Here is a 25917-nt window from a genome sequence, read left to right on the forward strand (position 1 = left end):
CTGTGGGCCTCCCTGTGATGTGCAGGACATCTGCCAAAACACTGCCAGAATTTTGTTCTAAAATCTACAACTCTGTTTTAGTGCCACTCTGAACTTACTGCATTTGAGCCAAATGACAAATGCATACTACAGCGCTCAGAGCCAAATGCCCTGGACAAGGGAGGGATTACAGAGTGCCTGGTGGCTGGATGTATTCATGAGTCTCTGCACTGTGAGCTCTGCTTTGGTGGGTAGGACGGTGCTGGGGCTTGGGGAAGACAGGCTTTCCCCAGGGAGGCTCTGCACCTGTGGGAGATGAATGTTCTCCAGGGAAGAAGGTTGTGAGTGCAGACTTGAAGAGGTCCTGTTGGTAGATGGAGCGAGCAATTTCTTCTGTGAATCCAAAAGGCCTCTGTGAATTCCTCTAGATATGTGGCAGGGAGATTGCTGGGAATCCCAGCTCAAAGTGATCATGCTTTTGAGATGCGTATCAACGTTTCCATGAAGGACTTTGCTACTAACTAGTCCCTAAACAGTTGTCCCCCAGGATGTGAAGCCAGGTCCCTAGGAATAGAGACATTTCCACCAACTACTGCAGAGTTTCTGCCTCACCTCTCAGGGTTGTGTTCCATCTCTGAAAAGCCACTTCCTGGGGAGTCAGAAGGATCTTCAAGGGGCCACTCCCAGGACCTTCGCTCATCCCCATGGGCCATGGAGCCATCTATGGGGAAAGGTCATGTGGAGGACAAGACTCATTTGGGTCAGGAGTCACTAGGGTCTGAGATGGACCCACCCCACCCAAACACTGCTTCTCTTTCTGTTCTCACAGAACCACTGCTGCTGTTGCCTCATCTAGGCTTTTCCAAGAAGGTCAGACCTTTCTCCTCTGAAAATATTTTATTGATAAATTAACTCTGAAAGCACTCACCTCCCACCCAACTGCTGCAGAGTCTCCTAGATGGGCCATGGACCCTTCTACGGGGAAGGATCATGTGGAGGACATGGGAGTCTCACTCAGCAGGGATGGGATTCCTGGGCGTAGCAGAGGTGGGTCTGGGGACAGTGGTGGGTCCTGAGGTCTTCTAAGGACAGCCCCTCTCACTCAGCACCAGAGTGGGAAGTGGTGGTCTGGAGTGGAGCACCTTGGAGCTTTATTGCTGGTGAATGCCAAGGACAGTGGGACCCCTGCCAGCCTAGAATTGCAGCTGAGGGCATCAACGCCCCGGGGCTCCAGAGAAGGTGGCACTAGTTCCCCATCAACAGAGCCTGGCTGCTGACCCACCCATCCAGGGATCTCTGGATGGGAAAGGAAGCCGGGAGAGGTATCTGAGCCAGGCAGGATTGGGGAAGGGTTACAGTGTGCAGGTCTCGGGTGGGGAGATGGGGGGGCAGAACAGGCGCCAGAAGGGGGCGTGCGATCGGGGGTGGCTGGGGGGCCACCTCTTCACAGGTCTATGGTGTCGCTGCCCATGCTCAGCTCGTCAATCTGTCTGCAGGCGTCCAGGAATTGCTCCTGCAGCAAGGCCTCTTCGGCCTGCAGCTCAGGAGCAGGTTCTGGGGAGTCGCGGGAGGGTGGGGACAGGGCCTGGTAGGATCCTGAGGCCGGGAGGCTGGGGCTGCTTCCTGAGGGCCGCGGGGGGCTGAGGACACAGACCAGAGGACAGCGCGGGGCCCTGTCCGGGCTGGAGCACAGGAGCACGGACGAGCTGTCCCGCGAGAGTCCGCACAGCGAGCCGGAGGAGGCGCTGCTGCCCGCGGGCCAGGTCCCGGGAGACGGGAGCTCGCGGGCCGCCGGGGAGCCAGGGGCCTCCCCAGACCTCCCAATGGGCCCGACCCCGGTCTGAGCCCCCAGCGAGGCGGTGCGGTAGACGCCGAGGCTAGGCAGAGCTTCACCGAAGGCTGGGACCTGGAAGAGGCCGGGCGCCAGCAGTGCTTCGCTGCAGAGGGCCTCCTCGATGCTGCGCCGCAGGTTGATGGGGGAGGGCGGGCGGAAGTCCACTGTGTCATCGCTGCAGGGAGACGAGGCCGGGGAAGGCGCCGGGTGGGCGGCCGCGCCGTCGAAGCTCCGGCAGCCTCCTCCCTGGAGGAGGAGGTCGGGGCCCGGTCCGGCCAGGGCGCACAGCTGCAGCAGTTCCGCGTCGCCACGCGCGATGGCGCTCCCCAACGGCTTCTTGTCCGGGGCCCCGGTGACCCAGCCTCCGGGCAGCAGCGGGGCGGCGTGGCCGGGGGACAGGCGGAAGAGCTTGGCCCAGCAGCGCGGCGGCACGCGGGGACTGCAGAGCGCCGGGTAGAGGCCCAGCAGCGCCAACGGGAGCGCGACGCCCACCTCGCCGAGGCGCAGGCCAAGCTGGAAGGCCCACCAAGGCCAGGGCCCCTCCAGGCCAGGTTGGCCGCCGTAGCCCAGGGCGTGCAGCACCTCGTAGCCCTGCAGAGCTCCGCTCAGCAGCCCAAAGGTGCCCGCCACCGGGGCCGTGCGCGCCGCGCGCCGCCAGGACTCACGCGGGCCGAAGGGGCTGCGCGCCTGCGGGAGAGGCGTGGCGCCCTTGAAGCCGGCCGCTCCCAGGGGCGCTCCGGCCCGCCGCCGCCGGCCCCCCAAGCAGGAGAGCGCCAGCAGGAGCCCGGAAAGAAGGGCGGCGAGGAAGGCGTGCAGCCCGCGGGAGGCGAGCCGCAGAGCCCGCAGCGGGCGGTGGGCGGCGCTCCCGAGGGCGGCGGCGGCCGCCAGCCCCAACCCCAGGAGCAGCAGCGCGGCCAGGCCGGCGGGGCAGCGCGGCGGGCGCGGCCGGGCCAGCAGCAGGCAGGCCAGGCCCAGGCCGGCGGCCAGGCAGGGCAGCGGGAGGTCCTGCAGCAGCAGCCAGGCCAGCGCCGGCAGCCGGTCGCGGTGCCCGTAGGCGTCGTAGAAGAGCGGGAAGGCCCGCGTGGTCCCAGCCGAGAGCAGGAGCATGTCCAGCAGCGCCAGGCAGGGAGCGCCGGGCGGGCAGCGCCAGGGCAGGAGGGCTAGCGCCAGCAGCGCCAGCAAGGCCACCAGGCCGAAGAGCGCGCCTACCCCGTACACGTGGGCCTCCCAGGCCAGACCCCAGCGAGCCTTGGCCTCTGCCCAGTCGGCCTCCAGCGTCAGGAAGAAGAGGGGCAGGGGGGCCGCAGGCGGCTGCCCCTCGGATTCAGGCAGCTCTCTGATACTGCAGGACCCTGGCCCACACTCTGGCTGCACCGAAAGGTTCCCAAGGCTGGCAGGAGAGGGGTCGTCCAGGCCAGAGGTGGGGGTGGTGGACTCTGTGGGCAAAGAATGTTCGTCTGAGGCATTCGTGCAACCCTCCCCCTACCCACCATACAGCCAGTAGCCTGTATGCCAATGGGAGTCCTTCTGACATCCAGGAAGGACTTGTCATAAATAGGAGACTCAGGGACCTGGCCACCACTCACCGGCCCCTCCCATATCAAACTCCTCCAGAGTTTCAGCTCTCATCCCCTCCGGTCATCCCATCCAGGCCTGGCTCCCAGCTTTGTTCAGTACACTGTGATTCCACTGAAAAGGGTTTTTCTTAAGAGGTCACAGAATTTTACAAGTGGAGGGAGCTATAGAAGCCCCCTCTAACTGAACCCTCCTGCCAGGAAGGAGGAGTCATGAGAACAAGGATTTTTGTTTGCTTTGCTCACATCTGAATACTCCTCCCTAAAACGTCCTGGCACAGAGTTGGCGTTCAGAAGATACTCATTGAATACATGCCAAGTGAAGATACTGAGGCTGTGCCGAGAGGCAAAGTGACTTGTCCAAGGTTACACATTAGCAGAGCTGCATCTAAAATCCAGATCTGAGCACCAGTTTGAGCCCCTCTTCTTGATGGCACAGCAACCTCATAATACTACTTTGCTTGTCTCTTGTTCTGCACCCCTGACTCCCATCTCACACCTTGGTGCTAGAAGGAGCTTCTCCAGCCTTTTTTCAGTAGCTTCCCCCTTCTCCCAGTCTCTTCAGGGAAGGCCACCAAGCGTGCATGTGCACGCACGCACACACACAGCAGAGGAAGTGATACAACCCTCCTGTCGCCAGCAATCTTTCATATTTACTGGCCTTCCTGCCTGCTATACCTCCAACCCTCAGCCTACCAATGGCCATGGTCCCCATCCTGACTCAATTACAAGCTATTAGTCTGAGGCCCTTAATACTCCTTTGGTTTTCACCCCTTTTACAGAAGATGACATTGAGATCACTCCCCTAGGTCTCAAGACTACCTTTGAACTCCCAGAAAGGAACAGTTGTGGGGGTCATAGTGGGATAAAATGCCATCTTAGCAAATGAGCCCCTCAGATGCTCTGGGGCGCTCTGGCTAACTTGGGCTCCCAGCCCCACATATCCCTTGGGGAAAGGAAAGTCGGGTAAGAGAGTTTGAGGACTAAGATCCCCCATGCTACTCTCCTGGAACAAGAGAGGAATGAGAAAGAGCTAGACCCAAGGATTTTCCTCCTGGCCAGGCAGCAAGGGAAGACGTTTCAGGCTAAACCTCCCTCCCCCACCTAGCCAGCTGGGCAGAAGCACAGCTGCGGGCAGGGATGGAGGCAGAAAGATTGTGGTGAAGGATGGGGGAGCCAGCTGGGGATGGGGAGGTGCACAGGAGACAGGTGTAGAATGAGGCAAGGAGGATCTCTTGACAAGCAGACCCCTGCCCCAACTGCCTGGCCATACTCAGCCCTGCCTCGGTGGGACAGAACAGGAAGGCTCCAGGAACACCCCCCAACCCCACCCCACCCCAGGCAGTGCCAGCTTGAGTTGCTGCTGCTAAATCGCTTCAGTCGAGTCTGACTCTGTGCAACCCCATAGACGGCAGCCCACCAGGCTCCGCCATCCCTGGTATTCTCCAGGCAAGAACACTGGAGTGGGTTGCCATTTCCTTCTCCAATGCATGAAAGTGAAAAGTGAAAGTGAAGTCGCTCAATCATGTCCGACTCTTCGAGACCCCATGGACTGCAGCCTACCAGGCTCCTCCGTCCATGGGATTTTCCAGGCAAGAGTACTGGAGTGGGGTGCCATTGCCTTCTCCGAGCTTAAGCTTAGGACATGCAAAACTGAGCAATCCTGAGAACAAGGGTAAGGAGTGAGGGGGCCTGAAAGCAGTCCTGGAGAGAAGGGAGGGAAAGGTAGAACTGGGCAACTGGAGAGGGCAGAGAGGGAGCTGCCAAAACATTACATATTTACAGCAGGCTGCCTGCTCAGTGGCAGCATGTTCCCTGGTTCCTGTCCCATCACATTCCTCGAGTCTGAAATAAGAGCAGGGCTGTGATGAGGATAAATGGCCAATGTGTGCAAAGCTCTGTAGAGAGCCTGGTGCATAATCAGCGTTCAATATACAACTGCTGTTGGTCTCATCATTATGGGCTAATGTTCATCACCCATCAGTCATTGGTGTGTGTCCGTGTGAGTGTGACCATTTCTGGGGCCTCAAACTCATTCTTGATTTAACTAACAAAAGGCTGTTGTCCCTTATAAAGTCAACAATTAGCCAAATCAGTGAACATCAACACATTGTCTCACTCTGTGAACCCTGTTTGAAGAACACCATTTGGATAGACTGACCATTCCCAAATACCTACTGAAGACACAGCAGTGAATTAAAATGGAGAATCATTCAGCTGGATCTGATGGTTTGCTGGTGGGGTGGGGTGGGGTGGGGCAGAGCCAGTCTGACAGCAGTGGGATCAAATACACACACACTCTCCCTCACCCCTCATGTTTTGGTCTCCTCAGATGCCCTTACATGACTACTGGAAAAACCATAGCTTTATACGGACTTTTGTTGGCAAAGTAATGTCTCTGCTTTTTAATACGCTGTCTAGGTTTGTCATAGCTTTTCTTCCAAGAAGCAAGCATCTTTTCATTTCATGGCTACAGTCACCATCCACAGTGATTTTGGAGCCTAAGAAAATAAAGTCTGTCACTGCTTCCACTTTTTCCCCATCTATTTGCCATGAAGTGACAGGACTGGATGCCATGATCTTAGTTTTTTGAATGTTGAGTTTTAAGCCACCTTTTTCACATTCCTCTTTCAGGTCCAAAGAGGAACTAGAGAAGAGAAGCCCTAGGGCCAAAGGTTAACTGTACCTAGGTTAGAAAGTTCCTAGAGAAGATACAGAGAGATTCCTTTATCTCCTAACTACTTGGCACTACTCCCCTCAGAAGGTACTGGCGTGAACAAAAAACCCTTTGGCCTTTTCTCCAGGAGGCCTGGAGCCCTCCGGGGTTTATCCAGGAGGAACAGCCAGGAAGAGACTGGCTTCCTGCAGCCATCATTGAGGAGGGGGAAGGAGGGTGGGGCCACCAGCCGGCCAGGCTGCCTCTGATACTGTCCAGACTCATTAAACCTGCTTGGCCAGTGCTGTCACCAAGGCTGACAGACCGCCAGCCAGCCTCCTTCCCTTGAGGCCACAGAGGCTGCCCCCAGCTCCACAGCAGATCCTGCCACTGCTGCTCACTGGGATGGATGGGAAAGAGATGGCAGGCTTCCCACCCACATGCCCGGGAGTGCTGGGACCTCTAGGGAGTGAGCAACAGTCAGGTGCTGTGTTAAGTCTAGAGCTGGAAGAAGCTTGGGGACCAGTGGTTTCCTTTGCTGCACCAGTTCCTGGTGTGGGGTGGCTCAGAGCATTCCCAGTCACAGTTAGCCCTTTGCATGGCTCCCTTGGCTTCACCTCCCAGAACCCCTCCCCAAGCAGCTTGTCCTCTGCCTTTTACAGTATGTGTTGTCCCATCACATTTTGGGGCCACAGTTGCGATGTCTGAGAGGTATACCTGGAAGTGTATTTGGAACATGATGGGGGGAAACCACATTAACAGATACTATTTAATGAGCTAATACTTCATGACCAGCCTCATGCCCAAAATTTACATTACATGGAAGCTTTACAATAGCAAAATAGGCACTATTACTAAACCCTAGATATATGAGAAAATTAAGGCTCAAAGAACTTAAATAGCCTATCCAGCCATCATTGAGGAAGGGGAAGGAGGGTGGGGCCACTGGCCAGTTAGGAAGTATATTGGGATCCAAAGCCAGGTCTCAAGATCCCACAGCCCCTGGTCTTTGCTCTGCACCACCAGCTTGCCGCCACGCATGTTCTGAAAGGCTCCCTTGACAAGGATGGTGTCTGTCTGCTCAGGGTCTTCTCTTCAATGTCTTCCCAATGAGGGGCCCTGCTCTGCCCATATGTGACAGCATGTCATGTCAGATCAGACAGCAAAGGAGAGAGCCCCAAGCTCAGAGTGGGAGGGTGGGAGGCAGGCCAGGCAGATTGAAGTGGAGGGCGGGGTTAGTACTGAGGCTGTGGAAATCAGGAAGGAGTTCCTGAGTCTGTTTGCCCTGATACATTTGTCTACATCCTGCTCTGCCTATGATTACAAAACTCCCAGAGGACTGCTATTTAACTCTGTGGGACCATCCTCAGCAACACTTGCTCTCAGACCATTAATATACATCTCCATGGTGATGATGAAGAGAATGGTGATCATGATCATGATGACCATCAAATAAAAGGATCCCAGAATGTCAGTGCATGGCTGGCACATATTATGTGCTCAATAAATAATCATCAAGTTCAAATGAATCGGACACTTACCTAGTGATGCTGTTGCAATTAACGCAGAGCTTAGAGAAGCAGCTGGGTCCAGTGGCCTTGGACTTGGGAGCTTTCTTTCCTGGGGGGATGGGGGTGGGGACAGAGTGGTGCCAAAGAATCCTGCAAAGGGAGCACATTAGGGCCAGAGTGCCAGCCGGGCATTGGCCTCTGGAACTTTGGAGAAAATCAAGTCCTTTCTCAGAGCTTGACCAAAAGGAGTCACTGTCCCAGGAATTGGAGCCACATGTATGCGTGTGTGCGTGCTAAGTGGCTTCAGTCGTGTCTGACTCGTTGCAACCCTAGGGACTGTAGCCCGCCAGGCTCCTCCAGGCAAGAATATCGGAGTTGGTTGTCATTTCTTTCCCCAGGGGGTCTTCCCCACCCAGGGTTACCCCGTCTCTTACATCTCCTGCATTGGCAGCAGGGTTCTTTACCACCAGTGCCACCTAGAAAGCCCAGCCACATGTATGTGCTGTGCTGTGCTTCACTGCTCAGTTGTGTCTGACTTTTTGCAACCCCATGGACTGTAGCCCACCAGGCTCCTCTGTTCACAGAGACTCTCCAGGCAAGAATACTGGAATGGTTTGCTATGCCCTCCTCCAGGGGATTTCCCCAACCCAGGGATCGAACCCAGGTCTCCGGCATTGCAGGCGGATTCTTTACCGTCTGAGCCATCAGGGAAACCCGAGAATACTGGAGTGGGTAGCCAATCCCTTCTCCAGGGGGATCTTCCCAACCCAGGAATCAAACCAGCATCTCCTGCATTGTAGGTAGATTCTTTACCAGCTGAGCTACCAGGGAAGCCCAGCCATGTGTATACCAGAAGCTAAACTACAAGGGCCAAATCAGACTTTGTATGACAAAGAGAGCATTTCCCCATGGGAGCAGTGGCTGTATCCCAGGGCCTGGGAGAAGGAATGCAAGCTCCCCTTAAGTCAGAGAAAAAAGGAAGCACTGTCATTTAGAGGCATTCTATAAAAGTTTGTTGCAGTGAAATAGACACTCACCTGGAGAATCTGAAACTCCAGAGGCAGAGCCTGGGGATGTAATTGGGCCTGGGGGGCTCGGGCCTGATAAGTTCCGGAGCGGGGACACTGTAGTGCCAAAGAACCCTGCAAAAGGAGCCCCATGCTGAAGCCTCCTCCTACCTGCCAGATGGCCCAGCAGCAGCTCTCCTTGGGAGGGGGTGGGTACTCACCAAAGGGTCCCAGGCGCCCAGCAATCTCTGCCAGGCTGGCCCGCAGGCTGGGCAGCAGGGGCAGCGTTCGATGCCCGAGCGTGGGGGCTGCGCCTGCTCTCAGTGCCACATCGAATTTCAGCTCCAGCTCGCTCTGGTGGAGCCTGGGTGCACTGGATGGAGGCGCTGTGGCTGTCAGAGCAGTGTTCCAGGTCACAGTGCCCATCCCGGGCCGATAGGGTGCAGTGGGCCCGTCAGCGGGCCCCGAGAGAAGGGATGCGGACTCCAGAGCTGGGGAGGAGGCCCACGAAGTAGAGCTGCCTTCTGCAGAGCCCCACTCTGCGGGGGAGTTTCCAAGAGAGCCCACCAGCAGTTCCCAAAGCGGGTCAGTCCTCAGCCCACTGGCCGCCTCTTCCTTGGGCTCCCGGCTCGGCCTGGGAGAAAGTGCCTGGGTCTCCGTGACAGGGTTCCCCCAGACAGCAGCCGGTCCCCGAAGGTGGAATTTGAAGTTAAGTCCCAGGTTGAGAGACAGCATAGAGGCCTCACTCTGGGGCGGGGGGTTCAAAGTGGTGAGAGGGGCCCCTGGGACAGAGGAGGCAGGCTGGGGGCCCACAGGAACAGCAAGCAGGACCCAGCAGAACAGCCCCAGCCCCAGATAGCCGTACCCTGCCATGGCCTGGTAGGGCCGCGAGCTTGGGTCTTCTGCACCTTTGCGCACGAAGGTCCTGGAGAGAGGAGAGGTGCTATGAGCCCTACCGGGTTGGAATCTGATGCCTCCAAGAGAGGCTGCGGATCCAGGAGAAGCAGGTGGTGGGGGCAAGACACAAAGGCTTCTGCCCAAGGAGAGTGGCCAGCTTCTTGCTGAACATTCAGGCCCCAGCACCAGTCTCTCCCCTGCAGTCCCCTTCCCTTCCAGCCAAGGCTCCTCTTCCCTAAGTGCCCACCCCCCCCACCCCCACCTGCTCAGTCCGAGGCCTGGGGTCTGACTGCATCCAGCTGCTCTCACCCTTGACTAATAACTGAGTGCATGGACTTGACTCCCAGCCTCTGATCCCCTCCCTTCCTTTCTTCCCTCTTTCCTCCTTTTGCCCTAGAGTATCTGTTCAGGCCTACTACGTGCCGAGCACCCTTCTGGTAACAGAACTGTGAACAAGCTCCCCTCACAGATGAGTGTACCCCTATTCCCACCCCTGCTCCAGCCTCACTCTCACTCAGACCCAGGGAGCCCTGGAGGGATAAAGCACAGAGTGAGTGATGGCAGAGGTTGGAGAAAGCGGCTCTGGCCAGGGAAGCAGCGTGCCCTGGGCTGGCAGAAGCTCTGCCCCTTCAGCCTTTTCCCTCTTGCCTGGGGTTTGGCTTGCTCTCCATCCCTTAACCCTAGAAGTACTGGGGGGAGGGATGGCCTGGCAGGCAAGCCGGACCAAGGGCTGGCTGCAGTACACGCCTGACCCACCCCAGGCACACAAAGCTGGAAGGGGAAGGGGAGGGGAAGCTAGGGGGCACACATGTGTACCCACCACTGTTACATCACACACACGGCCACACCTAGCACCCTGACCCACACTCACCTACTCACCCTTCACACATCCCTGCGCCTAAGTGCACACACACACAAACACACACACATTCAGTCCTGCCAAGCCCCCTCCCTCCTACATGGGTTCAGATCCAAGCTCTGTGAGCTTCCAGCCTGCTCTGTCTCACACACACACACACACCCCTACCTCACAGACACACAGTATACACAGACACAGAGGCACACACACCCCTACATACACATTCGCACAGTCAGAATACAGATACACATCACACCCCATCATCCCCCTCCACATGCACATTCCTACACACCCACCGCTACAGACAGGCACACGCGCACACACACATACACGCGCGCACACACACACACCTCCCTCTCCCCCTGCCCAGACAGCAGACCTGCTCCTCTCCCGCAGGCGGTTCTCCTCGGCCAAGTCCCCCGAAAAGGGGCGGTCACGGCGACCCAGGCGCCCGGCTGGGCGACTCTCCACCGAGTCTGGCCGGTGCTCCCAGCGCCCGACGCCCCCTCGGCTCGTCCCGGTCAAGGCGGCTTCGCCGACGCGCGGCCCCCAGTCTGGCGCGGCCCGGCCCCGGCCCGCAGCGCTGGCCCCAGGCGGGCGGCCCGGCCCGGCTCGGGCTCCGCGCTCCCACCCGCCGCGCCGCCTCCTGGCTGCGAGCCTCGCTCCCCGGCAGAGCCGCCCGCGCCGGGCTCCGCGGCAGCCGCGCTCTGCCCGCCCTCCCCGCCTCCTGCGCTCCCGCCCCGCGCGCCCGCCCTCTCCCCTCCTCCTCCCCCGGCCCGCGGCCCGCGGTCCGCCCCCCACCCGGCCGGCAGGCGGGCGCGCACCGCAGCCCCGAGCCGCCGCCGCCACTGTGCCTGCGTCCCCACGCGCGCTCACTCACTCAGCGCTGCCCGCCGGCCGGGGCGGGCGCCGGTGCTGCGCTCTCAGCCTGGTGCCGGCAGCCGCACGCTCCCAGGGCGGCCCATCATACACATCCACTCGCATGACCTCCCCGGGAAACACCGCGGGTTAGAGCACCGCGTGCACTCTCGTGTGCACACACGCGCGCGTGCACACACACGGCAACCTGCCCAGGCAAGAAGAACCACGTTTATTAAGCGATGAGTGGAAAGTGTAATAAGCACGTCCACACCCCTTGTTTCATTAGTCCCTGACAACAACTCTGTGGGTGTACCCATTTCACAGATAGGTAAATTAAGGCTTGGGGGGGGAGGGAAATAACTCAGGAATTTGTCCAAGATGGCACCGTTTGGCAACCTGAACTCAGTCTCTCTGCTGTCTGCTTCATCACCTGGTGGCTTTCAATAGTTGGAAGTGCCTCCAACATTTCATAGATGAACAGCCAAGGCTCAATCTGTGTGTAACATTTCTTTTTGCTAAGACTGAGTTCTCAAAAAAAAAAAAAAAAACCTTAAAGAGCTTTGTGAGAAGTGGTTTACAGCTTGTTTCTAATAATGGGCAAGAGGAGAACAGTGAAGTCAAAGAATGTTAGCCCAGGAATATAAGTGCACCCAGGCCAGTGTGGAAGATTATTCAAGAGCAGGGCAGTTACTGTGGACACTTCAGGGACCCTGTGGTTCTGTTGCAGTGACTGATTTAAGTAGTTCTGGCTGGTTTATGCAGACTTGAATCTCTAAATCCCCAAAATGTTCCTATTTGAAAGTATCAGGAAAACATAAAACACAGTGGGTTCTCTGCCCCATATAAAGCTATCCTGGAAAAACCCAGACATCCTACCATGCTGGGTGCTTAGGCATCTCCTCACTTAGTCCTCATCACAAGCCACATAGGGAGAAAATGTGTCACCAGATTACAGCCTTGGATGTTACCCTGATCCCCCTAACTTGCTGCTCTGTAAGGTTGGGGAGTGGGTGCTCAAAGAGTTACCTAGGGCAGGTCTGTCTCAGGTATGGCCAGCATAGCACTTGGCCCAGGGGCATGCTCACCATGTATTAGCAAAGTGAATAACGAATGAACGATTCTGGGGCCCAAATGGGCAATGGGTAGCATTTCAGAAAGGCATCCACGGCTCACTTTCTTATCACAGAATCCCCCCAATTGATGTAAGATAAAATCAGGCCACTGACTGAACACCCCCCACCCTTCCAGGGCACATCACTGATGAAATCTGGGATTTATTCTGAGTCTCTAAACAAAACATTGCCAAGGGCATTCCCTGGATGCACCCTCAGGGATTGCTATAGGGTCCTTCCTCTAGTAGTAAAACTCTGCCCGCCCACCTCCCCCCACCACAACCTTGTCATTTAGGGGCTGCCTGGAGACTGCATACTGAGATCCAGCCTCTGGGCTTCTCTCATATACTTAATAAAAGTTATCCCACTAGAGACATTTTCCTTTAATCTTCCTCATAGAAAGGCTCATTTCCTGCTAATCATGTTCACGGAAAGACTTCTAAATGGAAAGACAGAAATAAACATACCCCAGTACATTAAAATAACAGCCCTCCATGACCAAGGAAGGTGATTCCCAGGAATTATATTTTTAAAAACATACTGAAAAGGGATGTTAGGGTTCTGGGTTAAGATGGTAATTGAATGTGTATATCTACTTTCACTCCTTCCCAAAACCCCACTAAAACTTCAATAAAGAGGTTTTTTAAATCAAGAGATAAACTTACAAAGATAGAGAGAACATGGAAAAAGACAACAGCCACATTTTTGAAGCAGAATGGCAGACCAGCACTGACTTATCGGCGCCAAGGAGTCATGTCAGCTGTCACGGCTGACGGGAGCTGAGAACTAACTGGATCTGCATTGCAAGATTCTCAGAGGCATAGAGAACCTCTCCGTGGTACCTATGGATTCCTAGAAGTGAAAGGTGGAAGAGGTTGCTAAGATAAGGACCAGAATGGGCAGTTAGATCCCTCCATCTCTCCCCCAGCTCCAAACTCCTGGGCAACAGCCCCTTTCATATCCCAGCCAGAGTCTGGGGAGTTTTCTTCTGAAGATGAGATAGACGATGTTTGGGTTGGAGCACAGTTGTCAATGGAGATACCACACTGAAAAATACTGAAATCCAAAGGATCAGTTGACCTTGCCACATGGAATGGTGAAATGCAGAGATGCTGAGCTTTCTGCCACCATCAGGCTCCCCAAGTGCTGGGAGTAGGACCTAGACAGGAAACTGGATGACGCTACTCTGGGGTATTTCACCAGACCAAGAGGAAAGACCTAAAGTTACTGATATAAGAAACAGCCCAGCTGGCCCACGCTGCAGTGGCAAACCCAGCCTCTCTCTGAGCTCAGAGTTTCTGACTAGCCTCCCTCCCATCCCCACAATCTTAATCATAGCCAAAGATTGCCAGACATCTAGGGAATTTTCAAATGCAGAAGAGAGTAACAAAACAGTCAGAAAAAGTAACTTCAAGGAAACAGATTACCCAGAGAGAAGAGAGGGTCAAAAAGACCACAGTATCCTTAGAGGGATAAGATCTGCATCCATGAAACAAGAACAATGTGCTATACAAAGAAACATCCAGAGAATAGCAAAAGCAACAATTATGTTTTGAGAAATAAAATCATGACAGCAGAAACAAAAACATCAACAGAAAGACAGGCAGGTAAAGCTGATTGAATCTCCCTGGAAAGTAAAACAAACGTACAGAGAGAGAGAAAATGTAGGAATGTAGGAGAGGAAAGATGAGAGCGTTTTAAAAATTGGAATATAGTTGATTTACAATGTGTTATTATAGTTTCAGGTGTACAGCAAAGTGAATCAGTTATACATATACATATGTCTATTCTTTTTAAGATTCTTTTCCCAAATATGCCATTACAGAGTGTTGAGTAGAGTTCCCTGTGCTATACGGTACGTTCTTATTGATAAGAACTTTAAAGGACACTTTCAGGATAATAGAAATAATATAAATTCTAAAAAGAGAAAAATGAAAGGGAGGAAATCATCAATGAACTAATTGGAGGAAATTTTCCAGAACAGAAGGATATGAGTTACTGGATTATAAGGGTTGGTTGGATGAAAATAAACCCATACCCAGGCAAATTAAAGAGAAGAGCCAAGAAACTTTCAAAAAGGAAAAAAAAAAAAAGTAACATACAAAGGGTTACATATAAGAAAGGCTTTGTATTTGGATTCATTCAAGTTATCAATCAAGTAAAAAGATAGAATATATAGATTTTTCAGAAACACAAGATTTCAAAAAGTTTATCTTTCCTGCAGGTTTTCTGGAAAGCATAGGAAATCCGTCATGGGAGAGAGGCAAAGGGATCTCCTGGGAAGATGGTGAAGGGGGATTCCAGGGCATCGGCTGTGTGCCTCGTGTAAAGGGACATGGGACTCAAGAGATGGACATGTTGACAGTTATCACCAAGATCCTTGACACCAGATCCTGGCACCGTCTTCAGACTCTCAGCTCAGAATGTCTGGGTGAGCCTGCTCCGGTTGGTATTTGCGGTACTTGCCTTGTCTTGTCTGAGTACAATGAGGCTGCTGTTCACCCTTCCACACCTGCTGAGGAAGGGTCCCAGTGTGACCTGCTCCCGAGAGAAGATGGGAGTGAGCTCAGAAGCAGAGAGCACACACTGCTGTGTGGCAGCCTGGATGGGAGGGGAGCTGAGGGGAGAATGGATACACATGTATGCATGGCTGAGTCACTCTGCTGTGCACCTGAATCTATCATGACACTGTGAATCAGATATACTCCAATATAAAATAAAAAGTTTTTAAAAAGAAGAAGAAGCAGAGAGCACAGCACAGCCTACTGCCCTGACCATATTCCATCCAGATGTCCGAGGTCTAGTTCACAACTGCAGCTCTCACTGCAGTGAGCTCTGTGTTTTTCAGGACTCCCTCGAGATGTGCTCCACAGTTATTCCCAGCAAAGGATCTTGTAAACTCTCAGGGAAGCCAAAGTCACACCAAAACCCAGAAGCTCTGTTCAGCATCTCTCATCCTGGAAGAGTGCAAGATTGGCCTTTTGTTTCACAGTTAGGATTATGTTTCCTTCTCAGCCCTGTTCAGGAAAATACACAGATGCGGTGAAACCATAAACAAAAGCAAGGAAGGGATTAGCCTAAACATCAAAAGACTCATTTCCTAGGGGAGGGGAGGACATAACCAGGGACTGGTTAAGACTGGATGAAGGGAACTCAGGGGGCTTCTAACACACTCCCTTCCTCCCAAAGGAAAGGAGGGACTTCCTTGGTAGTCCAGTGGTTAAGATTCTACACTTCCATTGCAGGGGGCATGGGTTTGATTCCTGGTCAGGGAACTAAGATCCCACATGCCTCACTTTGATCCCTGGCTAAAAAACAAAATAAAAGATGAGATGCTGGTCATGTTCTATTTCTTACCTTATGTGGTAGATATATGAGTGTCCATTTTAGTATATTTTTATAATATCATATGTACTTTTTTCTTTTTTTACATATAATTTTATAAACTCTTTTGAATGCATGATACCAATACCTTTTTCAATAAAAATTTAAATGCACTAAATAATATATCAACAGGCCCACTACAAAAAATATATTTTCTCATTTTATTAGATGTTCAAAAGATACTCAAAAAAGAATAATGGGAGGATATCATCTTTATTGATAAAAATTATATTTCAAAAGAACAGCTAACCCCATACTTAACTGTCAAACACAAGAGAAATTCTCATTAAAATTAGAAGTAGAGATTCTTCTATCAATGCTTTCTCCAACATGATTTTGTTTTGCAATTTGTAGCCAAATTGAGATGTAAAAATGTGAGAAGAAAAAGGAGGAGGAAGGTGAAGAGGAATAGAAGGAGGAAGAAAAAACATGAGTATGAAATATTGGGAAAGAGTAAATGAAATGCCAAAATAGCATTACACTGTGAAACACTTGGAAAACCATAAGAAAAAACTGTGATTAGGTTAAAGCTAAATATCCCCATCAATAGCTTTTCTATACAAGATTTTGGAGAAATATCCCATTTGATATAGGCAAAATGCATTAAGGAAAGAAAGAAACTTAACAGGAAATGAAAGAAACCTAGGTGAAGAAAACAGAACCATATGAGAGCGATAAGAGACTGTAATCCTTCCACCATGTGTGCACGTGCCAGGTCATCACATGACATGCTCACCTATCTTACAATTTTGTGTGTCAATTTGTACCTCAATAAAACTGAAAAAATTGAAAAAGGCCTTGACCAATGGAGAAACAAATCTCATTTCTGGGTAGAACTTCTCACCATTTTATAAGATCATTAATTCTTTCCAACTTGACTTATATGTTGAGTGTTATTCCAATTAAAATATCAATGAGATTTTTTAAAATTTTGAAATGATTATTCTATAGCTCAGCTGTAAGAATAACAGGCAAAAATACTTAAGAACTTTTGGGGACAGAAGAGTGGCAAATGGGATGTATGGTAAAAACTTGCTCCTCGGGTGGTATGTATCTATTTATATAAATATTAAACTATATTACAAAGCTACAATGACTTATTTTTATATAATTCTAAAGGTCAGGAAGCAACAGTTAGAACTGGACATGGAACAACAGACTGGTTCCAAATAGGAAAAGGAGTACGTCAAGGCTGTATATTGTCACCCTGCTTATTTAACTTATATGCAGAGTACATCATGAGAAACGCTGGGCTGGAAGAAGCACAAGCTGGAATCAAGATTGCCGGGAGAAATATCAATAATCTCAGATATGCAGATGACACCACCCTTATGGCAGAAAGTGAAGAGGAACTCAAAAGCCTCTTGATGAAAGTGAAAGAGGAGAGTGAAAAAGTTGACTTAAAGCTCAACATTCAGAAAACGAAGATCATGGCATCCGGTCCCATCACTTCATGGGAAGTGGATGGGGAAACAGTGGAAACAGTGTCAGACTGTATTTTTTTGGGCTCCAAAATCACTGCAGATGGTGACTGCAGCCATGAAAGTAAAAGACGCTTACTCCTTGGAAGAAAAGTTATGACCAACCTAGATAGCGTATTGAAAAGCAGAGACATTACTTTGCGAACAAAGGTCCATCTAGTCAAGGCTCTGGTTTTTCCAGTGGTCATGTATGGATGCGAGAGTTGGACTGTGAAGAAAGCTGAGCGCCGAAGAATTGATGCTTTTGAACTGTGGTGTTGGAGAAGACTCTTGAGAGTCCCTTGGACTGCAAGGAGAGCCAACCAGTCCATTCTGAAGGAGATCAGCCCTGGGATTTCTTTGGAAGGAATGATGCTACAGCTGAAACTCCAATACTTAGGCCACCTGATGCGAAGAGTTGACTCATTGGAAAAACTCTGATGCTGGGAGGGATTGGGGGCAGGAGGAGAAGGGGACGACAGAGGATGAGATGGCTGGATGGCATCACTGACTCGATGGACTTGAGTCTGAGTGAACTCCGGGAGTTGGTGATGGACAGGGAGGCCTGGGGTGCTGAGATTCATGGGGTCGGACATGACTGAGCGACTGAACTGAACTGAACTGAAAGGTTACTTTCCATTTACAGTTATTACAAAGTAATGGCTGTATTTCCCCTGTTGTACACTACATCCTTGAGCCTATCTTATACCCAGTACCTTGAACCTCCCACTCCCCCACCACTATATTGCACCCCAACTGATAACCACTCGTTTGTTCTCTATATCTGAGAGTCTACTTCTTTTATGCTATATTCACTGGTTTGTTGTACTTTTAATTTTTATTTATTTTTTTAAAGAACATTTTATATGGACCATTTTTAAAGTCTTTATTGAATTTGTTACAATAATATTTCTGTTTTATATTTTGGCTTTTTGGCCGAGAAGCAGGTGGGATCTTAACTCCCTCACTAGGGATCAAATCCACTTAATCACTGGACCACTGGGGAGATCCCTGTTGAACTTTTTAAGATTCCACATATAAGCGATAGACAATGATTTCTTTTTTTAAATGTAACTCAACAGAGCACAAGAATCAACAGGTAGGGGAAAGCAGTGGTAAGAAGCACTAGCCAAGCAACTGGCCTATTGCTTTGCTCTTCACGGCAGAACTTCTCCAGCTGTCTGCCCCATCATCTCCACTTCCTTACCTCCTGCTCCAGCATGGCCTCCATCCCACTGCAGTCCTGAAACAGCTCCTGTCAAGACCAAGTGCAATGGACCTGAATCTTCTTTCTTGACTTCCCTGAAACAGTAGACACCCTCCATCGCTGTTTCCTCTGTTGCTCACTCCTCTTGGCTCTGGAGACGCTGTGCCTGCCCGGCTCCCCTCCTCTGCTGCTCAGCCTCCTCCACATATGGTATACAGTCTTGCTTAGGCAATCTCATCCAGTAACTTGGCTTTAAATACCAACTCTGACTTCTGGGCTCCAGACTTCTATTGTCTAACCACCTACCTGACATCTCTGCTCAGCTAAGAGATGCTTCTTGTCATGTCCAAAACACAGCTTTATCCCCCAGTCATTTCCCACAAAACACCAGGCAACCTCTCCACCGAGAGAACTTTCCCTTCAGTCTCCCTCATTCTTTCCTATTTTGTGTAATGCTACTACTTTCCCCTCCTCAGTTGACTAACCAAAAATCTAACTGTTTTTCCTGACTCCTCTCTTGCCCTCATCCTTCTATCTAATTCATCAACAAACCCAGGGAGCTTTATCTGTAAAAGCCTTCTCAGTCACCCCTTACCACCCTCTGTCACCATCACTGTCTCACCTAGATTACTGCTTTCTGTTCCCCAGCCCCCAGCAATGACTGATCCTTTCACTGTCTCCATTCAGTCCAGTTCAGTCCCTCAGTCATGTCTGACTCTTTGTGACCCCATGGACTGCAGCACGCCAGGCTTCCCTGTCTATCACCAACTCCTGGAGCTGACTCAAACTCATGTCCATTGAGTTGGTGATGCCATCCAGCCATCTCATCATTTGTCATCCCCTTCTCCTCCCATCTTCAATCTTTCTCAGCATCAGGATCTTTTCAAATGAGTCAGTTCTTTGCATCAGGTGGCCAAATATGTTTTACCTTTTCAAAAATGTCATTTGGTTGAAATCATATAGTATGTAGCCTTTTCAAACTGGTTTCCTTCATTGAGAAATATGTGTCTAAGTTTCCTCCTTGTCTCATGGCTCAATAGCTCTTTTCTTCCTAGTGCTGAAGGATACCCCATTGTCTGGATGAACCACAGTTTAGTTATCCATTCTCACATTATCACATTTACTTATCCATCCACCTACTAAAGAACATCTCGGTTACCTCCCAAGTTTTGGCAGTTATGATAGAGCTGCCACAACATTCATAGGCAGGTTTTTGTATGGGCATATGTTTTCAGTTCATTTGGGTAAATATCAAGGAACACAATTGTTAGATCATATGGTAAGAAAGTGTTTTGAAACAACCAGTCTCCCCACTTTGCATTCCCACCAGCAGTGAATGAGAGTTTCTGTTTCTCCACATGCTCAATAGCATTTGGTGATGTCAGTGTTTCAGATTTTAGCCCTTCTAATAAATATGTAACAGAATCTCATTGCTTTTTTAGTTTTGAATTCCCTGATAACATAGGATGTCGAGCACCTTTTCCTTTGCTTATTTGCCATCTTCTCAGTGAGATGTCTTTCAATTCTTTTGCTCATTTTAAAATTGAGCTATTTCCTTTTCTTGTTGAGTTTTAAGAATTCTTTGTATACTTTAGATGATAGTCCTTTATCAGATACGTCTTTTGCAAATACTTTCCCTCCGTGAAAACTCAGTGATATGTCCAAACTTTACTTTTTAACCAGAAAAATAGAGCTTTTCACGTTCAGTACAACATGCATCACCCAGGCAAGTGCTTCAACACCTTCAACACCTTCAACACCTCCATCACCCAAGAATCCTACAGTCTTCCTGAGTCCCACACTAGGACCCCTCTCAGCTCCTCCCAGTGGCCTGGCTAACGTCTTCCCTCAGACACTGCCCTATCCAGCCTTCCTGAGCCCGGCTGTTCTCTAACACTCCCTCTGAACCTTGCTCTGAGACTTCCTACCCCTTCTCTGCGGACAGAAGATGAGGTCACATTCCAGGGATGCCCCTGGCAGCCATGAGCCAACCACCTGGGAGTGGAGTTTGGTTTGACCCTCAGAGGCAGAAGGGTGGAGGGGCCACAGCAGGAACCATTGAGAAGAGTCAGGTTTCAGGCCTGGGGTAGGGGCTCCTCTGCTCAGCAGGTCAGAACACCTCCCCAGCACCCAGAAGGCCAGTGCCTGCGGCTGATTGCCTGTTTTCTCCAAGAGAGATGAAGACAAATAGGGGCAAAGGAGAAGCAGCATGGTAAGAGAAAGGAGGCTCCAGGAACCAAGCTGGCCCCCAGGGTGGAGGAGCTGGGGCAGGTTGGCAGAGATCCTCCTCAGCGAGTCTCTGCATTTCATCTCTTTGTGTCTTTAGCTCTTGGGGATTAGGAGTGACTGGGACAAGGGTCAGGAAGGTCTGCTGCACACATTACTGTGCAATTTTTTAAAAAAGAAGAGTGCTTTCATCTTTTGACAAGGACAGCTGTTGCCAAATGTCTGCTTTGGGGCTCTCTAGCTCCTTGATTTCTGCAGTCCCTACACTTAACTCAACCTTACTGTTTTCCAGTGATTCAGACTCCTCATTTGCCAAACGGGGATAACAACAACCCTTCCTCCACAGAGTAACTAGTAACTGGGACCACTAGATGAGTCTATATACATGAAATGCATATATATATATATGTATATGTATATATGTATATATGGCTGCGCTGAGTCTTTAGTTGCAGCATGTGGGACCTAGTTCCCTGACCAGGGTTCTAACCCAGGCCTCCTGCATTGAGAGGGCAGAGTCTTAGCCACTGAGCCACCAGGGAAGCCCCCAAAATGCTTTGGATACATAGAAATGGCACACAAAATACTATGGAGCTGTTTGCTGCCATATTACCATGGTGTTATGATTCTAGGGGTGACAAAGCCTCTGGGGTGAGTGGAGGGGTTGAAGTTTGGGGGGAGCATACAGAAGAGACTGGAGGGGGATGGGGTACCAGGAGCAGGTGGGGACGAGTAAGAGACAGAAGTGGCTGGGAGAGGAGGATTATTCCTACCCAGGAAGGGACGGCAAGGTGCACTCTCCCCAGCAGGTAGAAGTAAAGAGGTTGCGGCTGGTAGGAGCAGTGATACCATCTGTGAGGTTGATCTGTTTAAGTTTTATAGGGCAGAGTGGGCCCCAGGGAAAAGTGTCCTGGTTCTAGCATCCCAGTGTAAAAGCACATGCCCTGCTTAGGGCTAAGGTCCCTACTCTGCCCCTCCCATCCTACCCAGACCTTGGGACCACCCAGGATTAGGATCAGAGGGCAGTGGGGGCAAAAGGTTGAGACCCGAAACTGGGGCTCGGCCCCTCCTCCCACACAAACAGGGGTTAGAGCAAACCACAGCTGGGCTTTGGTTTCTGACAGCAGAAAGCCTCCCCACAAGGGCCAGGAGAACCCAGTCGTTTTCCGCAGCAGGGGAGTGGAGACCCGCAGCCCAAGCGCCTCTGTCTGTCACTTTTCCAACCTCCTGGCGATGCCCCCAGCCCTCAGGTGCTGGGAGGAACAGAGAAGCAGCTGAGGGGCCCATGGGGCCGGGGTGGGGATGACCACAGCCACCGCAGCAGCACCCACGTGAGGTCTGGCCAGGGCATAGATGGGGGGAGGCCCCATACTCAACCTCTATTGCCAGAGGAGAAGCCAGCAGCCCCAACCTGGAGCCAGCTTCTCCTGCAGCCGGCTGAGGAACCTCACAGCAATCTCCTGTCCTCATCTCAGATCTCTTCCTTTCCTGAGACCTGATGCCTTCATTATGTAAATGGCGAAGTTGACACCGGGGACTCACTTCTACCTTACCTGCCACAGCACCTTGGCTGGCTGAGGAAGGAGGGAGCGGACAGGCTCCAGGCTTGGGGCTGCCCGGTTGGATGCCCTGGGGTCCCCTCACCCTGAAACATGGGCTGTGGGTACAAGTGGCCCATGGTCTATGTGTTTCTGTGCTCTGGGCCCTACTCCCAGCACAGGTGTAACCTCTGATCAGGTTGCCTGTGGGAGGGGGGCTGGTGAGGTTTCTTGCAAAACTTTTCTAGGAAGAAAGACAAGGGTGAGGGGCAAATCAGAAATACTGTTGCCTCAGGCAGTTGGAGCAGATTGTTTATAACAAGTATCTTGTTTCACAATGTGAAATAAGCGATTCATCAAACTCTATCATTAACAGTAACGGTGATAATAATAATAACAACTAATAATGTGTCCGAAGAAGCCTCACTGGGGAACCAGGAGGGCAGTGTTCTAGTCCTGGCTCGGGCAGAGCTGTGAGGAATGCTCACTTTTCCCTTTGGGCTGGGTTGATGCTGATAGGAGGGTGAAGTCATGTCTGCAGGGTAAGGACAGGAAAAACTTGAAGGGTGGAGACCGCCAGGAGCCTTGGGGCAGGCAGGGGCTCGGGAGGTGATAAGGGAAGTCAGAGTGGACACTGAGATACGGGGAGTGGGGGAGAGGTGGGGGTGACATGGGAGGAGGGCAGAGAGTGACATCCTGTGTGAAAGTGAAAGTGTTAGTCACGAAGTTGAGTCCACCTCCTTTCGATCCCATGGTCTGTAGCCCTCCAGGCTTCTCTGTCCATGGAATCCTCCAGGCAAGAAGACTGGAGTGGGTAGCCATGCCCTTCTCCAGGGGATCTTCCCAACCCAGGGATCAAACCTTCGTCTTCTGCATTGCAGGCAGATTCTTTACTGTCTGAGCCACCAAGGAAGCCACCACTTCCGTACTGTGGAAGTGCAGAAAATACTGAATCGTGGACTGAATACAGGGGAGAGTGCAATACAAACCAACCCTCATCCCAGCATCTCCTCACAGCCTCCTTGGCCTCGGCCCCTGGTGCTGGGTGAATCTTTGCAGAAGGCTGGTTCAGAGAAGGGACCCAGAAAAGGCGGGTGAGGACCAGCCAGAGCAGGGTTTGTTGATCCTCGGAGGTCAACCCCCTTCTAAGAATCTGGTGCTTCCTCAGCCCAGAAAAATAGACAACCTTACATGCATGGCGGGGGTCTGCCAGAGCCCACAAAACCCAGCCCACAAAATCCTCTCTCTTCTTGCCATCCTGACATTGCGTATGTGCCTACTCCTCCACGCCCCATGCCAGCGCCCCAGGAGCTAAGACACAACCCCCTGCTTCGGGGCAGCCTGTGGGCCAGACCAAGATGCAAACCCAAGGGGCTCAGAGCTAAAGCATAGTGGCCGGTGGGAATTCCCAGAAGGGAGGGGTTCGTTTCCAATCTGGGGAAGCAACCTTGGGAGCACAGCGAGCCCACAGGCTCTGGAGTCCGCAAGCTCTCCGTCATACAGTGGGGATCTGGAACCACCTCTTAGGAATGGTGTGGTACACAGTGTCTACTGTATTTCAATATGTATTTCTTTGGCTGCGCTGGGTCTTGGTTGTAGCATGCAGGGTCTTCCATCTTTGCCGAGGCACACAGGAGCTTCAAGCTGTGGCATGTGAACTCTTATTTAGGATCTAATTCCCCGACCAGGGATTGAACCCAGGGCCTCCTGTATTGGGAGCGGGGAGTGTTAGGCACTGGACCACCAGGGAAGTCCCTTGTCTGTGGTATTTAGCAGAGAGCAGGGTTCAGGTAAAAGGGCCATAAACACAGAGGAGGTGAGCATCCTGCTGGTATGGTAAGCTGAATGACGGCCCTCCAAAAATGCCCATGTCCTAGTCACTGGAACCTGTGACTCTCACACGGCCAAAGGGACTCTGCAGATGAGACTACATCAAAGGTTTCAAGGCGGGCCGTTATTATGGATTATCCAGGTGGAGTGATGATTATAAGAGTCTTCCAGGGAGGCTTCCCTAGTGGCTCAGATGGTAAAGCGTCTGCCTGAAATATGGAGGACTGGGGTTCAATCCTGGGTTGGAAAGATCCCTTGGAGAAGGAAATGGCAACCCACTCCAGTATTCTTGCCTGGAAAATTCCATGGACGAAGGAGCCTGGTGGGCTACACAGTCCATGGGGTCGCAAAGAGTCAGACACGACTGAGCGACTTCACTTTTCACTTTCCAGGGAGGCAGGAGTATCAGTTGGAGCAGATGTGACCGTGGGAGCCGAGGTCAGAAAGGCAGTGTGGTTTGAAGATGACGCACTGCTGGCTTTAAGGATGCAGGAAGGGGCCCAGAGCTGAAGAATTCAGGTGGTCTCTAGAAGCTAGAAAAGGCAAGGGAGTTTTCTCTCTTCTAGGGCCTCCAGAAGGAACAGAGGCCAGGGACTTCCCTGGTGGTTCAGTGGTTAAGACTCCCTGTTTCCAGTGCAGGGGATAAAGGTTTGATCCCCGATCAGGATCTCACATGCCATGCAGCATAGCCAAAAAGAAAAAAAGAAAAACCAGAAGGAACACAGCCTGGAGGATCCATTTTCAACTTCAGACTTCCAGAACTATAAGATAGAACATTTGTGTTGTTTTATTAGAAGATAAACTCGTGGTAATTTGTTACAGCAGCCACAGTAAACTAATACACCAGGCCTTGCCGGGGAAGCCCAGATCCGGTTGTGATGCAGGAGGGAGGTTGCAGGGGGCATTTTTCAGCCCACAGGGCGAGGAGTGAGACTCTGATGGGAGGGAGGAGGGGCCAGGCACCGAGTGCTCAGCCCGTGACCTCACCCTTGGCCAGCCAAGCTGCCCTGGCATCCGGACGCCTGTCAGCCCGGGGTTACATGCCTCACTGGGCCAGAAAGGGATCCCTGTGTAGCCAGGCCCCAGGCAAGGGTGGGGGTGTGGCAGAGAAGGCTGGTGCCAGGGGAGGGAGCCCCATCAACCCCCAGGGCTGCAGAGGCCACACGAGTAAAGGGGGTGGGGAGAGGCCAGCAGGGGCTGGTGAGGAGCCCGGACACCCAGGCCCCCCTGCCGGCTCAGTCCCACTCTGCTTCTCTCCTGCGGGGCAAAAAACTCTCCGTTCCTCTCCTCTTTTTCCTTCTCCACCCCTGGAATCCCCTGGGAAAGTGGGAGGAGGAGGGACTTGGGGCCTAGAGAGCAAGCGATGGTGTCACAATCTCAGTTCAGTGGCTGAGTAGCTGGGTGACCTTGGGCAAATCCCTTTGCCTCTCTGGGCCTGTTTTCTCCTCTGGAATTGAGGACACAGTCTCCACTTCATGGGGCTATATTAAATGACATAACACAGGCCAATACAGTGCCCAGCATATGGCAAACCCTCCAAAGGCATCATATGTTATCATATGTATACATGCCACTGCCCACAGATAGAACATCAAGTTTATCTGCCCAGCCAGGTGCCAGGTTCCGCCAGGGGAACATGGTGTCCTGTCCATCTTTGTATCTCAGCACTGCTCTACTTACCGGTGTGTATTAGGCGATGCATATGTGTTGTACTTAATCATTCACTCACGCAGAGAGTATGTTTGTGATTGTTATGAAAAACAGCAAAGGAAGAAGAGGGAATGCCAGCAGTGGGGGTAGGGTGGTGGTTTGCTGCTTCATACAGGGTGTCAGAGAGAAGGCTGTCTCACAAGAGGCAGCTGGAGTAGAGACTCGAGGGACGTGAAGAAGTGAGCCCCGTGGGTTTCTGGGGAAATGGAGGGCTCTGGCTGGGTGGAAGCACTGGAGAATAGCAAGGCTTGTGAGGTGGGATCAGAGCAGGT

The 25917-nt window shown here is 51.8% G+C and overlaps 1 protein-coding gene across 1 annotated transcript; it reads right to left on the reverse strand.

Annotated features, from left to right (window-relative positions):
• Positions 1 to 868: 868 nt before the first annotated feature.
• Positions 869 to 10961, reverse strand: PRRT4 (proline rich transmembrane protein 4). The gene is made up of 5 exons (XM_070788102.1): positions 10697 to 10961; positions 8783 to 9486; positions 8592 to 8696; positions 7585 to 7704; positions 869 to 3249 (listed from the first exon to the last, which is right to left on the reverse strand). The coding sequence occupies exons 2-5, from the start codon at positions 9432 to 9434 to the stop codon at positions 1424 to 1426; spliced, it is 2703 nt and encodes a 900-aa protein (XP_070644203.1). The 5' UTR covers positions 9435 to 9486; positions 10697 to 10961; the 3' UTR covers positions 869 to 1423.
• Positions 10962 to 25917: the final 14956 nt, after the last annotated feature.

This window comes from Bos indicus, chromosome 4 (assembly GCF_029378745.1).
Source record: "Bos indicus isolate NIAB-ARS_2022 breed Sahiwal x Tharparkar chromosome 4, NIAB-ARS_B.indTharparkar_mat_pri_1.0, whole genome shotgun sequence".
Classification (NCBI taxonomy): Eukaryota; Metazoa; Chordata; class Mammalia; order Artiodactyla; family Bovidae; genus Bos; species Bos indicus.

Excerpts from the sequence above, each read along its gene's own strand:
- PRRT4 (XM_070788102.1), bottom strand. The coding sequence starts at position 9,434 with ATGGCAGGGTACGGCTATCTGGGGCTGGGGCTGTTCTGCTGGGTCCTG. Across the intron at positions 8,697-8,782 it reads TGGGCGCCTGGGACCCTTTG|GGTTCTTTGGCACTACAGTG; the intron begins GTGAGTACCCAC and ends CTCCTTTTGCAG. Across the intron at positions 3,250-7,584 it reads AATTGCAACAGCATCACTAG|AGTCCACCACCCCCACCTCT; the intron begins GTAAGTGTCCGA and ends CTTTGCCCACAG.